The sequence below is a fragment of the Miniopterus natalensis genome, chromosome 11 (genome assembly GCF_054644295.1).
Source record: "Miniopterus natalensis isolate mMinNat1 chromosome 11, mMinNat1.hap1, whole genome shotgun sequence".
NCBI lineage: Eukaryota > Metazoa > Chordata > Mammalia > Chiroptera > Miniopteridae > Miniopterus > Miniopterus natalensis.
In genome coordinates, this window is record NC_142091.1 from 37,222,253 (window position 1) to 37,237,898 (window position 15,646).

Below are 15,646 nucleotides of genomic sequence, written 5' to 3' on the forward strand. Positions count from 1 at the left end.
TGAGGAAATTGAGGCCCAGAAAGGTTATATAACTGGCCCAGGGTACACAGCTAGTAAGATGGAGAGTCAGAATTTGAACCCAGGCAGTCTGGTTCCACAATCCACACTCTTAATCACTATATGGTATTACCTCTTTAAGTCTTATGACATGCAATTCTGTGTGCTAATCATATCCTCTGGTTTTATTAATTTCCTATGCTTATACTGTTGCTTCTGGCCAAGATGCAATAATAGGGACTGGATTTATCTTCCACTGAAGCAGCTAAAAACCTGGACATAATATATGAAACACAGTTTTTAAGACATTGTATATCAGGCAACTAAAGACAGTAATCGATGAGAAACAGAAAACAAGTGAAGTAAGCCCTACAATTGCCCCTGTTTATCTCCTAGAGAGAGTTTCTAGGCTGTGATGCTGAGGGAGTAAACTCAGGCAGAACCCAATAATTTCCCTGAGTTTAAGAGATGGATTTAGGAATCTGGGGCCGTCAAGGTGGTAAGAGTTCACAGGGAAGAATATCAAAGAGACGAGAGCTGCACACCTGGCCATCTACTGAGGGTTCCCCTTGATCTTCAGTATGCATATGAGGAAACCACCTGAAGCCAGAGAGAGCACAGTCTAAAAGGACTAGAAAGAAGAGCTCTTGGAGATCATATAGGTCTAGTTTCTATTCCCAACATTCAGAGTGGTAAGGCATATTTCACAAGCATCAGGAGAGCTTTGCCATAATAGTGGGGTAAAATTAGCCCTAAACTAATGTTGCTCTGGTCCCATCTAACAAAGCTTAAAAGTAATAGCCAAAAACTATTTCCAAAAGCTAAAGGACCCATACAGAAGCTTCCATATGAGGAGAAAAATCAGTCAAATGAAACTAACCAAGATAGGTATAATGGATAGATAAGAACATTAAAACAGTTATAACTGTATTCCATATGATCAAGATGCTAGAGAAAAGGCTGAGCTTGTTAAGTAGAGAAATGGAAATATTAAAAAGACCCAAAGTCCCAGAAACAGCAAACATACTCAGTATCCATATCTTGGTTTCTAAATACCATTTTCCAATAAAAGGAACCATAGCTCTTGAGAGAAATGGTTAGTTGTAGATAAGGATCTGGGAAAATATAAGATGATCCTGGAGCATATTGTAGTACCAGAAAGTAAGCAAATCTTCAAAAAAACAAAAGAATGAGAGGGAGTATGTCAAAGAGACACAGAAGCCAACCACAAAGAGCATTCAATGGCCAAATCTAGAACAATTTGAGCAACAAAATAAATAACATAGTATTGGATTATAACCCGAAATATGAAATAAATACACATGTGTCCAAACTGATATTAAATAACTGAATAAATAAATAAGGAAGAAAAAAATAACTCTTCCATATAGAAGAATTCCAAATAATATATGTAGATACTCCTCCTCTCCAGGAGGAAGAACTTAATCACTCTTCTCCCCTTGAGTATTGGCTAAACTTAATGACTTGTTTCCAAAGAACAGCATGGAAAGGGAAAAATAGTAGCTTCACAGTAGGAAAATCTAGCAAAACTACCTTAACCAAGTGATTAAAGTTTACATCACCAGTGATGTCATGTGGATATCATGTGCACTCTAATTTGATGTAATAAAAAGGACATTTCACCTCTATGCTATTCTTTTCCAAAACCCATAACTCCAGTCTAATAATCATGACAAGAACATAAAACAAACCCCAAATTAAGGGGTATTCTATAAAACACATGACCAGTACTCATCAAAACTTTCAAGGTCATGAAAAACAAGAAAAAGACTAAGAAACTGCCATGAGTCAAAAGAGACATAACAACTAAATGAAATATGATGTCCTTAATTGGTTCCTGGAACAGAAAAAAGACATTAATGGGAAAATTGTTGAAATGTGAAAAAAATGTGGGGTTTGGCTCATAGTAATGTATCAATGTTGGTATCTTAGTTTTTCTAAGTACAGCATAGTAATGTAAGATAATAACATTAGGGGAAACTGAAACTGAATGAGGTGCATATGGGAATACTCTGCATTATCTTTGCAAATTTCCTGTAAATCTAAAATTATTCCCAAATAAAAAACCTATTAAAAACCCCAAATTGAACTTCTAGAGATGGGAATTACAATATTGGAGACAAAAAAATACACAAAATGGGATAAAAATAGATTAGATATTTCAGAAGAAAGGATTAGTGAAGTTAGAGACACAGCAATAGAAACTACACAAAAAGACACAACGAGAGAAAAAAAAGACAGAAGAAATTGGGCAGAGCATAATGAGCTGAAGGACAACTTCAAGTGGCCCAATACACATGTAATTGGAGTCCTAAAGGAAGAAGGGGTCAGAAAATACTTGAAGAAACAATGGCCATAAATTTCCCAAATTTGATGAAAACTTTAGGCCCACAAATCCAAGAAGGTCAATGAATCCCAAACACAAGAAACATGAAGAAAACTATGCCAGGGCACTTCTTAATCAAATTGCTAAAGTCAGTTATAAAGAAAAAGTCTCGAGAGCACCAAGAGAGGAAACAGCACATACAGAGAAGCAAAAATAAGCATTATAAGAGAATTTTCACCAGAAAGAATGCAAGACAGAAGATAGTGGAGCAAAATATTTAAGGTACATAAAGAAATAAAAGAATTGCCATCCCAGCAGTATGGCTCAGTTGGTTGGAGTGTCATCCCATACACCAAAAGGTGATGGGTTCAATTCTCAGTCAGGGCACATACCCAGGTTGCAGGTTCGATCACTGGTCAGGGTGCCTATGGGAGACAACTGATTGATGTTTCTCTTACACATCAATGTTGCTTTCTCTAAAATCAATGTTAAAAAATTTTAAAAAGAATCGTCAACTTATAATTTGAAAATGTTTCAAAAGCAAATGTGACAATGGGGAAAGAATCCCCATTCTTTCAACAAATGGTGCAGGGACAAGTGGATATCTACATGCAAAACAATGAAACGGGACACTTACTTCACACCATATAGAAAAACCAACTCAAATGGATCAAAGGCCTATATGTAACAACTAAAACTATAAAACCGTTGGAAGAAAACACAGGGGTAAATCTTCATGACTTTTGGTTGGCAATGGTCTCTTAACATAAGCAATTGAAGAAAAAGTAGATAAATTTGACTTCATCAAAATTTAAAACTTTGTGCATCAAAGGACACTATCAAGAAAGTGAAAAGACAATCCACAGAATGGCAGAGAATATTTGCAAATGATACATCTGATAAGGTTATCAGATATGTGAATTCACCAGTATCCAGGATATAAAAAGAACTCTTACGACTCAGCAACAAGGAGACAAACAACCCAAATAAAAAATGAGCAAAGGACTTGAATAGGCATTTCTGCAGATATGCACAGGGCCAAAAAGCACATGAAAAGATGCTCATTATCATTAGCCAGTACCAAATTGGCTAAATCAAAACCACAGTGACATATTACTTAACACAAGGATGAATATACTTTTTAAAAATTTTTAAAAGGGAAAATAAGTGTTGGTGAGAATCTGGAGAAGTTGGAACCCTCACTTCATACATTGCTGGGGGGAATGTAACATTGTGCAATCACTGTGGAAAACAGCTTGGTGGTTCCTCAATAAGTTAAACAGAATTACTACAGGATCCAGCAATTCCACTTGTAGGTATATACATGAGAGAATTAAAACAATTGTTCAAACAAAATTTGTGCAAACCCGTTCATAGCAGCATTATTCACAGTAGTCAAAATGAAGAAACACAAATGTCCATCAGTGGAGGAATGAATACACAAAATGTAGGATATCAATAAAATGGAATATTGTTTAGCCTTAAAAAGCAATGAAGTACTGATACCTGCTACAGTGTTCATGAATCTTGAGAACATTATGCTAAATGAAAGAAGCCAAACACAAAAGGCCATGTATTGCATGATTCCATTTATATGAAACTTCCATAATAGGCAAATCCATAGAGATAGAAAGTTGATTAGTAGTGTCCAGGTACCAGGGATAGAAAGAGAATGGGGAGTGACTGCTTAATGGATGCAAGGTTTCTTTTTGGAGTGAAAAAAATTGTTCTGGAACTAGAGAGTGGTGATGGTTGCACAGCACTGTGAATGTAGTAAATGCCCCTGAAATGTACACTTTAAAATGGTTAAAATGGTGAATTTTATGTGAATTTTGCTGCAATAAAAAAAACAATTACCGTAGAAGTATATTCTTTCATTCATCTATCAAACATGTATTGAGCAGTTCCTGATAAGTTTATTCTGGATGCAGGAAATACAGAGAATTATCAGATATGGTCTTGGCTTTTGAGGAGTTCACAGGTTGGGAGGGGAGGAAAAACATTCAGCAAGTAAGTTCACTTAAGTGTTAGTTTCCTTGAATATGCATTGAACACTACTGGGGTGGCTGCTTTATGGAGGGGTGGGGAATGGGGAACAGCAATGGTCAGGCTGAGTCTTGAGTGGTGAGTAGGAGTTTGCCTGGTGGATAGCAGCAGGAAGATTTCAGGCAGGAGGTGTGACCTGAACCAGCTCAAAGAGCTGATGTCAAAAAGCTTCTGGCTTTCAGCAAACCCCAACCCAAATAGCACATGTGCAGCTGTGTAGAGGATGGACTTCAGGACAATGAGGTGACAAGTGGATGACCACCCACCCGTCTGGTTGCAGTAGGTGACACTAAGAAATGTTAGGGGAATGGCATGGACCTGACTAGGATATGAGGCTCAAAGAAAGTGTGACTGCAAGATTGGGCCACTTGGTGGGTGGTGGATATTGCTGGTCCCTAAGGTGGGCCTACAGGATATTCTATTCTCAGGGCACATCAAACTACAATGAACACCCCCCTTCTTATGTAGTATATTTTTAATATATACACTTTTTTTTTTTTTTTTTTTTTGCATTTGAAACCTACTCCCCTTTTCCTTGGGCTTCCTCTGTTTTCCTGTTTGAAGTATATGTTGCTATGGAAATGTCATGGCACAGTCAAGTGGCATTTACAAGTGAGGTGTAAAGAATTTTCAGAACATCTAGAAACACAAGTCTAGGGTTTAGGAATATAAGCCCTAATGATGTGATAGTGTTCATGCCTTCAGACACTGTGTTATAAATATAAACACACCCGGAAACTTTAGACAGCATAGAGGAGATAGTTGAGAACTTTATTAGGATTTATGTGCCCAGATTTTTTAAATGTATATGAGAAATATTAAAAACACAAAACATACACTACTTGGGAAGAACATCTGGAAAAAATGAACGACAGAATGCCAACATTTACTTATGAATACACACCTCTGGAAGAAGGACCGGGGGGCCCAGACACCCCATGGAAACTTGGGAAAATCTTTGTAGCACCTTCTGTGCCATAAATATGTTCCCTAAAAATTGCATGTAAATCAACTGTTGGTAAATCATATTTATCAAATGTAAGGGTGACTGCTATTTTAAAGATATCTTAAGAATGCACACTTTAGTAGAGGAAATTATTACCAATGGAGTAACGGAAAAAACTCACTGGACTGAGTGAAATTCAAGGTCCTTCATTATTATCCTGGCTCTGCCACCAACTGGATGTGTGATTCAAGAAAAGTCACTTAACTTCCCTGGGCCAATTTCCTCAACTAATCTGGGTTATAATTCTGAATTTTCACTTATTAGTTTCTTAAAGCAAGGTACAGGGGTACTGGCCCACAGCCTAATGTCCGGTTTCTTCTGGGAGGTAAAGCTGCACACCGAATCCTTGTAGATAGAGCTCAGGGTCCCTTTCCATTAGAGGAGCCAACAGGTCAGTTACCATTGTTCTCCATGTTCTGCATCTTCGTTACCCACTTTCTCATTCTCACAATCACCCTAAGTGTGATAATTCCAATTTTTTGTTCCAAATTCTTTACAAAAGCTTGTTCTTTAGAGCTGGAAGAACTGACAGTCAAAGGTAGCAGCCCATTCTCGGTGGTCTTTCCATTTCTGATCCTGCTCCTATCCCACAAACTGGGCACTGCCAAGGGCAAGGGCTGTACCTTCTGTGCCTACTACAGGCCCAGGACCAAAGACGGAATCCAGCAAATGACTATTCACTGGGTGCTTCCGAAGGAGGAAGCTGAGGCAGAGAGCTGGGTCTGGTGAAATATCTGAACCCGAGGGTGAACTTTTGGCAGCTGCTTTAAACATTTTTTAACTTTCCAAATTTTCTACAATGGGCAGAAATATAAACATACCACAAGCATTAAACTCTCCTTTTCCTGGCTTTTTGTCAATGCCCTGGTCTCTCATAAATAATGCAAACTTTGCCCAGCTCTCCACTGTTTGGAACAGAACATAGAACACACATCTTTTAAGAGAAACAGCAATTAGAGTCTCCTATTCTGTTTTGCTTAAACAGCAATGGCCCTATGCATTTGTCTTTGTGGACCTAACACCTGAAATCTAGCCTCAGGCAAGGACCCCTGCCAGCTGGCTTCAGAAAAGGCCATTCACCAAATGTTTAGGCGCCACCTTGATTAATCGGCCATACAGGAAGTACAAAACACACTGTAAGAATTCTTTTGTCTTCTTAAGCAAAAACAGGTTTAGACCTTATTAACTGGCAAGAGATAGAAGGCAACGGGTCAGGCTTTTTGCCAATTTACTACCATCTTGTAGAATAATTCAGGAGCTGTTAGAAAGACTAAAGAAGCCAAGGAAATTACTATCTATTGAGTATTTACTACATGCCAGGACTTGTGCTGGGCCCCTCATATACATCATTTAATTAATGTAAGCCTCACATCTAATAATCACTATCTAATATACTATATTTTTACTCATTTATCTTATTTTTGTCTGTCTCCCTCACTTAAATGTATGCTCATAAGGAGGAACTTTTTTGTCTTGTTTATTGCTACATCCTCAGCGTCTAGAACAGTGTCCGATACATAAAAACACTCAATAAATACTTGTTGAATGAACAAACCGAAAAACTCCACGAGACAGGTGTTATTCTCTTTTTAGGGATGAGTAAGTGAAAGTGTTCCAAGAGTGCAAATGAATGCCCAAAATCACATGCCTTGTTAAGGAGCAGAACTAAAACCCAAGTCTCACTCTTCCTTCTACGGCCAAAAGACTTAGACTTAGATCTTGAACACTTTCAGTTTCACAAATCTATAATCTATATGCCTATAAAACCTTGTGTATTCATTTGAAAGTTTGAAATTTCACCAAGGAGATATATTTGGCATTTTAATGATAAATATTCTGCTAAAGCAACAATGAAGGACACATTTTCCCAGCATAACAATTTCGACTATGGATAGGCATGATCTATATCATTTCTCACTTTAAGATCCCATAACATGATTACTCCTCAGACATAAATAAAAAGCACAGTCATTCTGACACCAACAAAATAACATTTGCAAACCTTCGAGTTTTGTGCATCACAACATGATGTGCGTGTGATATTCTCAGTGTGGAACAGCAAACATTCCAGTGCACATCCGTGTTGCTAGAGTGTCCTCTTTTGGGAGGAGGTAGACTTGGCACATTGAGAGCCATGCCTATCCTAAAGAAATTATATGAAAGGCTGAAGGATTCTTCAGTGAGTCAGCTGTAACAAAATCCATTTCGAGAATATTCACTTTGTATGAGAGAATGTGAGAATGAAATCCAAATAAGGTTAATTTCACCCAGGACAGTATTTCATATTCTTCTTCGTCAGAATATACTTGATTGCTACCCTAACTAGGATTACATAACAGGAGCATGCCACTTGTGATGTCTTCTCACACCACTTTGGTTTTCTGTAGGGATTCTAGTCACATCCCCTTCTCCTCTGGGGCAGGCCCTTTCCCTTCTGGAACACTCCTACTACCAACACAGTATCATACAGCTTCTGTGTTGACTCAGTCAGTTAACTGTTCACAGACCAAACTAGTGGTTTGGCCTCACTCTATCGCCAATTTTTGGTACTGTTGTTTTATTCTGATAATAAAAGTAATAAGAGTTTGGAAATTTTTGTTTAAAGATAAGAAATAGGAAAATTTAGAAAATATTAATACTCCAATAGTATTAATACTCCAATAGTATTAATATTAATACTCCTAATCATTTAAAAAACATTTTTGGATTTATATCTACAATTTTGTATATCGCTTATTTCACTTAACATTATAAAATTTTGCCATGCAGTGTTAACTCTTCATAAACATTAATTATAATGACTACATAATAGTCTATTGTAGAGTCACACGGTAATTTATTCAACCAATTTTCTACTGTTGGACTTCTGGATTGTTAAGCATTAATTCCACCCACATTTTAGACTATTTCTTTAGGAAAGATTCCCAGAATTGGAATTAGAGGATCAGAAGATATAAACATTTTTAAAGCTCCTGAATGATGCTGCCAAATTGCTTTTCAGAAAGCTGTTGCCAATTTACACTTCCAATGTTGCCAGCGTGTTTTTCTACCAACATAGATCTGTCTAAAGGATAATAAAATTTAAGTGGAACATACAGAGGCCTGTGGCAAAGGTCATACCTATTTCCAGGTATGCAATTAACAATGAGTTAGTGTGAGCTCATGGAACAAGTTTCACAGAAGTGGAATAATATAATTAGATTTCAGACTGTCAGATATAAGGACTGTGTCCGTTTTGTACATTGCTGTACCCCTGCACACGGGACAGCGCCTGGCAATACAGCCACTCAATAAAAATTTGTCGAACACAGAATCTTCTTCCAGATGCAGTTGTTCAGCAGCTGTAGGGTTTTAGTCACTCCTGGATTCGAGGGAAACATGACTAGCTGGGTTACCCCTGTAAAGGTCCATTCAATCCTGAGATTCCATTTCAACTTTGGAAAATCAGTTTAAGTGAAGGTGACACAATACAACTCTCTTTAGGAGAAAAACAAGTAAACACATCTAAAGGACATATCTTGGCACCAGTTGCAAATATATATAATTTTTATAAGCATGCAAAAAGTATAATTCAGTGAGTTTTGTCCCCTCCATCGTAGTCACTTTCATAGGTGACAAACATATTCAAATACTGACCAAGGTTAAGGCTATTTTGGAACCACCTTCAGTTCATTCTATTATCTCTGGTTGCAATGTGGTATCATTTGCAATACTGACAAAATTGTTTTTGAGGTATTACAAGGGCATATATAGGTAGTAGTTTTCTAATCTCATTTTTAGTCAAAGAGAGCACAAAAATCATTTTGTGAACCAGAATAAGGAAGAGTCAATCATTTAGCTCTAGTTCACACTCCAGGTACCATAAAGATTCCCTTCAACATTCCACAATTTCTACATAGTAAATTGTCAGACACTGCCAGATCAACTTGGCATTAACAAGGATATGAGGGAAAAGAATTGATCAACTGTCATTTTATATATACACTTTATATACACTAGACCAATAGTTGGCAAACTATGGTCTGTGGGCCAAATCTGGTCCATCATCTGTTTTTCTACAATGTGCAAGCTAAGGAGCGTAAAAATGATTTTTTACCTTTTTAAATGGTTGAAAAAAATAAAACTGTTTTGTGAGATGTGAAAATTATATAAAATTCAAATTCCAGTATCCATAAATAAATTTTTAGGACACAGCCATGCTCATCTGTTTCCTTATTAGCTGTCTGCTTTTGCAATAAAATGTTGAGTAGTTATATCAGAGACTGCATGGCCCACAAATCCTAAGACATTTCCTTTATGACCCTTCATTAGACCCAAGTGGGTCCTTAGAGGTATTAAAGTTTCCCACTACAGATTTTTGTTTCTGAATATCAATACTGGGAGAAAGGTGATACAGCTGGGACAGTATTTGCAAGGACCTAATAAGGTAGAGAGTAGAAAAGATAAATATGCAAGGGTTGCCTCAGATAGGATGTAAAGCCTGTAAAATCTGAGAGGTCTGACCCAACTAAGAAGCAGTAGAACACAGGATTCCATATACAGCTCCAGCAGCAAAGGAAGCTCTTACTAATTGACCCACATGGGACTCTGGTGAGATGCAATCCCAAGATTAGTGAGACTTGCTGCAATAACGTCTGCAAACAGCAGGCTGGTTGAACAGCTGTCACTGTGACACAGTGAGATAGTTCCCCAGTAGTACTGTACTTCTTTATTAGATGTCCTCAAATAATTTAACATCCAGATTTATCTGGGCATCTCCACTGGCAAATGTGAATTCTGACTAAGAAATGGATCTGAAAGGAGGGCTCTGGAAAGCAGGTCCCAGGTACATATTCTTCCAAAACAATCACATTTCAAAGAGGATTCAAAGCTGGGGCAGAATTCAGAAAACTGCATGTTTTTCAAAATCAAAGATTGGTGAATATTTTATTCTTTCTGGTTTTCATTATTACCAGTGGGACAGGTGGAGTAAGGTAGGGTGGGGTAATGGGTGGAGAAATTACATAAAATCAATGATGGGATGATCTGCCCTGGAAAGTGTCTAATTCCTCCTGGACTTCCAGCTGTGGCATATAACATTCCATGTGGATTCTGACCCAAAATGGGGATGGGGAAGGAGATCAGCCTGAAATCCAAAGAGATTCATTAACTGATTGTTTTAAGCTTGAGAATTATGGTCAAGGCTTGCAGATGGCCAGCTCTCTTCCTGACATCCTACAGAAAACTAGGCTTCACCTCCTATGGTTAGATTGAGCTTCTCCTGCCAGGGAAAATACCATGCTGGGAGAATGGGATTTGGATGTTTTATCTCTGAAAAACTTTCCTGATTTCTGAGTACCAGAGGTAACCAAATTGCCTCCTTAAGAAACTGGTAACACTGGTTGCTGCTGGGGAGTCAAACCTCTGGTGGCTAAGGGTGAGAAAGGGAGCTTTTTTCTTTCTATGTCCCTTATCAATAACAAAAACAAGAACACATCCCCCCATGTTTTCCATCCCACTTCCTATAGGAAGGCTACCTGGGGCCAGGGCTAGAACAGACAATTTCCTTACTGAGGACCATAGGGCTAAGTAGGAGCTAGAAGAGGGATCCAAAAATCAGAGGAGAGTGGAGGTAGTTGTGAGTTGAATGAAAAACCATGACCAAAAGGGCAATTCAAGGTCAGCACACCAAAGTGACCAAAAGCAGCTACTGGAGGGAAGTGTGGTCCAGAACCAGAAAACAAAGCACCAGGGAAACAGAGGAGCAAGAGCAAACAGGTGGAGAATAAACTGATAGATGTTTGAGAAAAGCCAAGGACAAGAGCCTGGAGCATGATGATGGGTGAATCCCAGAGACTGCAGGTTCAGGAGCTCAAGAGCCCAGGGCAGCAAGGTGTAGGCCAGGGCAAAATTTGCATCAGCATCTGGGGATACTCCTAGATCATGCTCTAGCTGATGGTTTAGTGATTCTGAGCAACCATATATGGTTTGTTCTGGATGAGTGTTCAGGCAGTAATTTTACTTCCCCCAAATCTGAGGTACACTGGGGTTATCATCTCATTGAATATTTTCTGGCAAACCTTGCAAATGGGCTTTGGGTTCAAGTAGTCATTTGACCTGACTTCTTTTTTTTTTTAAATATACCTTTATTGATTTCAGAGAGAGGAAAGGAGAGGGAGAGAGAGATAGAAACATCAATGATGAGAGAGTCATTGATCGGCTGCCTAGCCTGCAATCTGGGCATGTGCCCTGACCGGGAATCGAACCCTGATAGCCTGGATCCTAGGTCGATGCTCAACCGCTGAGCCACGCCCAGCTGGGCTGACCTGACTTCTACTCAGGACAAGATCTAAGGTAATAAATTAAGTCCTTTTCACTATAGCTACTTGGAACAATTTGAGTTCACAGTGCTGATTACCTGCTTGAAGTTGCTGTATCCAAAATCTGCATGGGCAACATTGCTCCTGGTACCCTATACTCTAGCATGGTCTTGGTCCAGCACCTTTGGAAGGGTCATTCCAACCCTGCACACAGGATTGGAATAAGTCCAGATATAAGTTCTTTCAGGACCTCTATGTTATAATAGATTGAAGATAATTCCTGGAGGTACTGTTGTGGGATCCTGGCCCTTGCCCAGTACCACACAATTTTGTAACAATTACCAAGGATTAATATGAGGTTCATTAACCATGTCACCCCCAAAAATAAAAATGTTTTTAAAATATGAGGTTGTCACACAGTTGCATTAGACAGCCACAGGGGCTTTGTTCCAGAGTATAGTGTGGAGTGCTTGTGGGGAACCCAGGGTCTCATCTGACATAGGAAGATGTAATGGTCCTGAAATGGAAGGTCTAAAAATTGCTAAGTAGAAGTTTATAAGCTGTTGCTTGGTTTGTGTTTTCTTTCGCATTATATTTTATTTGTGGGATAAGGTCTAGGTTTTAGAGTAGCTCAAAACTGAGAGGTATTAGTGGGGAACTTGTAATTTTTTGGAGATAAAGTGAAAGAACAGAACTAAAAGTAAGTGTTGGGCCTCTACTATCAACGAATACTGTTTACTAACTTACTAGCTAAATAATAACTGTTATATGTAAAAATACTTAGGTAAAACTAAGGATTTTACCAATCCTTAGACACTGGCCAATCCTGTGAAATGCTTTTAATAACTACCCCCCTCCCTGCACCTCCACCAGGCATTCTGAGATATTTTGTCTATGTGGTATTACTTGGAACCCACTTAGGGAAAGTTCCATTCCATAAATCCTGGCAGAGAGGTAGAAAGACATAAAGAGGTTTGAACTTGCTTTAGGGGGTGGGCGTTGATGGAAAATTTCGATAATCAAATAAGTGGGTTATTATAAACCTATCCACGATTTATAAAAAACTGGCATAAAGCCTGGCCGGCGTGGCTCAGCAGTTGAGGATCAACCTATGATTCAGGAGATCGAGGTTTGATTCCTGGTCAGGGCACATGCCCCGGTTGTGGGCTCGATCCCTAGTAGGGGGTGTGCAGGAGGCAGCCAATCAATGACTCTCATCATTGATGTTTCTGTCTCTCCCTGTCCCTTCCTCTCTCTGTAATCAATAAAGCTATATTAAAACAACAACAAAAACTGGCATAGAGTTAGACACAGAGAGGAAGCAAATGATCCCAGATTGTTAATCCTCTGCAACACCATTATTTTCCTCTTTGGCCTTTGCTATTTCAGCCAAAGTGCCATCATTTTCTTACTAATGCAGCTTCAAAGCCTCATGCTGTTCCACCTGCCTGGGAAGCTTTTCCTAACTTCCTAGCCTTTTGTCCAATCTTTCGTTATGGATCTAGCTCAAGAACTACCTCATTCATGAAGTTCACCCAGCCCTTAGTGATTCTGTTTCATAACTTAACACTGTCAGTGCCCAGCACTTGACAATGTTGGTGATAGTTACTAAAATCAGGCTGCTGTGTGGCAATCAGCATACAGGCAGCAGACTCCCTTAATGCAGGGTCTAGAGTGCCACTTAGTCTTCCTCCCCATACAGCACAACCTGGGTTTGAGTTCCTGATTTATATTTTTAGGGATCAGATGTTCCTCTTCCGGCAGAAAAGATACCCAAATGAATGGGGCTTAGCGGGTGCAAAGCACAGGATTAGAATGAAACAAACCCAGCTCTCTTGTGAGCAGTAGGTCTGTGAGTTCAGTATGGGTTGGCCAACCAACTTAAAGGGGGTCACAATGAATCATTTGGGCTGGACTAGCCCTTAGCACTGCTCACTATGTCCGCATGCCACTGCCTTCTGTACCATACCTCTGGCCCTGACTGTGAAGTAGGCTGGAACTGGAGGCCTTCTCTTGGGTCCTCCCAGAAGAGTATGCCTCCCTGGGCACAGACATATAGATTCCAGGAGATCCTGTTCCCACCTCTCACTGGTATAATCCCCTGAGGCAGAATGTTGAAGACATAGGAACAGGACAGCCACAACAATCTAGGGCAGTGAGGAGATCCAAACTTGTTAAGCAAAAGAATCAAGAACAAGCAAAAACCAGAAGTTAACAGCCAAAGGTTCTTCAAAGTTGTGGAGAACAGCAACGAAGATGACCCAACAGTCCAGCAGAGTAAACTACGAGAGCCATGACATGTAGGGAGGGGTGGTAGAGAAGTCTGAACATAGACTAGCAGTAAATGAAGGTGCCTAATAGTGAGGCTGCTTTCTAGCTCAAGTTCAGCTACCTCAGTCCTCTCACCATGGTGCGAACCAATCCTGAACTGCCCTGGTGGGAAGACTTGTTGAAGATGAGGCCTGAAGAAGCTGGCTGGCAGGATAGTGGATTCTGGGATGAGATATAGGCAGGGGTATTTCCCCACCAGATTCACACTGGAGATGACTCCATGTTTCAGAACTTGTTACCTTTTTCTTTACACACAAGCTATTTTTCCTAGTTTCTTTGGAAAGATCAGAACAAAAGTCAAGTTTTCGAGGTTTAGGGTCATCCTTCAAAATACCCGATATAACTTTGGCAGAAACTTTTCTCATGTTCAAGTTTTCTTTCAGAATGAGTCTAACAGTTTCTTTATCTAAATTTAACTCTTCAGCCATCATCCTCACTGTTAACTGCCTGTTTGAACAAACCAAGTCCTTGACCTTCTGGATATTTTCATCTGTCCGGTGGGTAACCGGACGGCCACTTCGGGCATCATCTCGAACATCTTCACGTCCTTCTTTAAACCTTTTGTGCCAATCAAAAACTCTGGCCCTGGACATGACTTCATTTCCATAAGCTTCTTTTAAAAGATGGTGGGTCTCACTTGCTGACTTGTTCAATTTCACGCAAAATTTTATACTAATCCTTTGTTCTAGATAGCGGTCACTCATTTTGGCACTTAACACAGGAACGTTAACAGGCCACGATTCTGAGGGGAAGACAAAGAGTCCAATCGCTACACGGAGGCAAATGGAATCAAGTCGCTCGATCCTCTGAAAGCCTCACCTGGAAAGAGTATCTGTTTTTCTAAGTTTTCGCTCCCCAGCTTTCAGTCGAGGCTGGGGAAGCCCGTTCTGAGAAGCTAATGGGGCCAAAGAGTAGCTGCAAAGTTGGGGAAAATGAGACCTCCTACAACCCACGTCTGCGTCCAACTTGTGCACAAAGAGCTCTGCCGGGAGTGTACAAATCAGTCACCAAGGTCGTCCCGATTCTGCGGCCCTTAAAAGCTTATGGCGATTTCTGCAACAGAGGCCTAAGTGGTGGCATCTTATGCAAGCAAGCAGAGATGCACCAGTGATGGAACATGCAAGCTCGCCTCAGCTCTGCAGAATTCCGCGCACGCCAGACCGACCGGAGAGGCCCTAAACTCACCAGCTCTAGAATCCCGGGAGACACTCCCGCATGCGCACTCTCCTCCTTTGGCCGCTAGGCCTGCGCAGGCGCATTGCGGCAGCCCGCGCCAGGCCCCGCCTCCACCTCACCACACCCCGGCTGGCGCGCTTCCTTGCGCGCTCCCTCCTCTAGAGTAGTCGGCGGAAAGGAAGGGGCGGGGGAGGAAGACTAAGGGAAGAGAGGGCACCCCCGGGCGCCGGAGTGCATTGTGGGAAGGAGGCAGCAGCGTCCCGGGCGGGCGGGAGGTGCACCAGCGGCGGTGGCGGCGGTAAATCCTCCCGGCCGCTCACAGCACTGTGGAGCCGCGTCCCCAGCTCGGCCTCGGTCCGCGGCGCCCCTCCTGCCCCTCGCTGCTTTCCGCCCGCTCGCCCCTCCCCCGGCGCGCCGGCCCTGCCGAGCCGGCCGGCCGGCCGG

The 15,646-nt window shown here is 40.7% G+C and overlaps 1 protein-coding gene across 1 annotated transcript; it reads right to left on the reverse strand.

The window, feature by feature from the left end:
• Positions 1-12,964: 12,964 nt before the first annotated feature.
• On the reverse strand, positions 12,965-15,228 carry GVQW3 (GVQW motif containing 3). Its single transcript, XM_016196407.2, has one exon. The coding sequence runs from the start codon at positions 14,728-14,730 to the stop codon at positions 14,098-14,100; it is 633 nt and encodes a 210-aa protein (XP_016051893.2). The 5' UTR covers positions 14,731-15,228; the 3' UTR covers positions 12,965-14,097.
• Positions 15,229-15,646: the final 418 nt, after the last annotated feature.

Coding starts and splice junctions, on each gene's coding strand:
- GVQW3 (XM_016196407.2), bottom strand. CDS start 14,730: ATGAGTGACCGCTATCTAGAACAAAGGATTAGTATAAAATTTTGCGTG.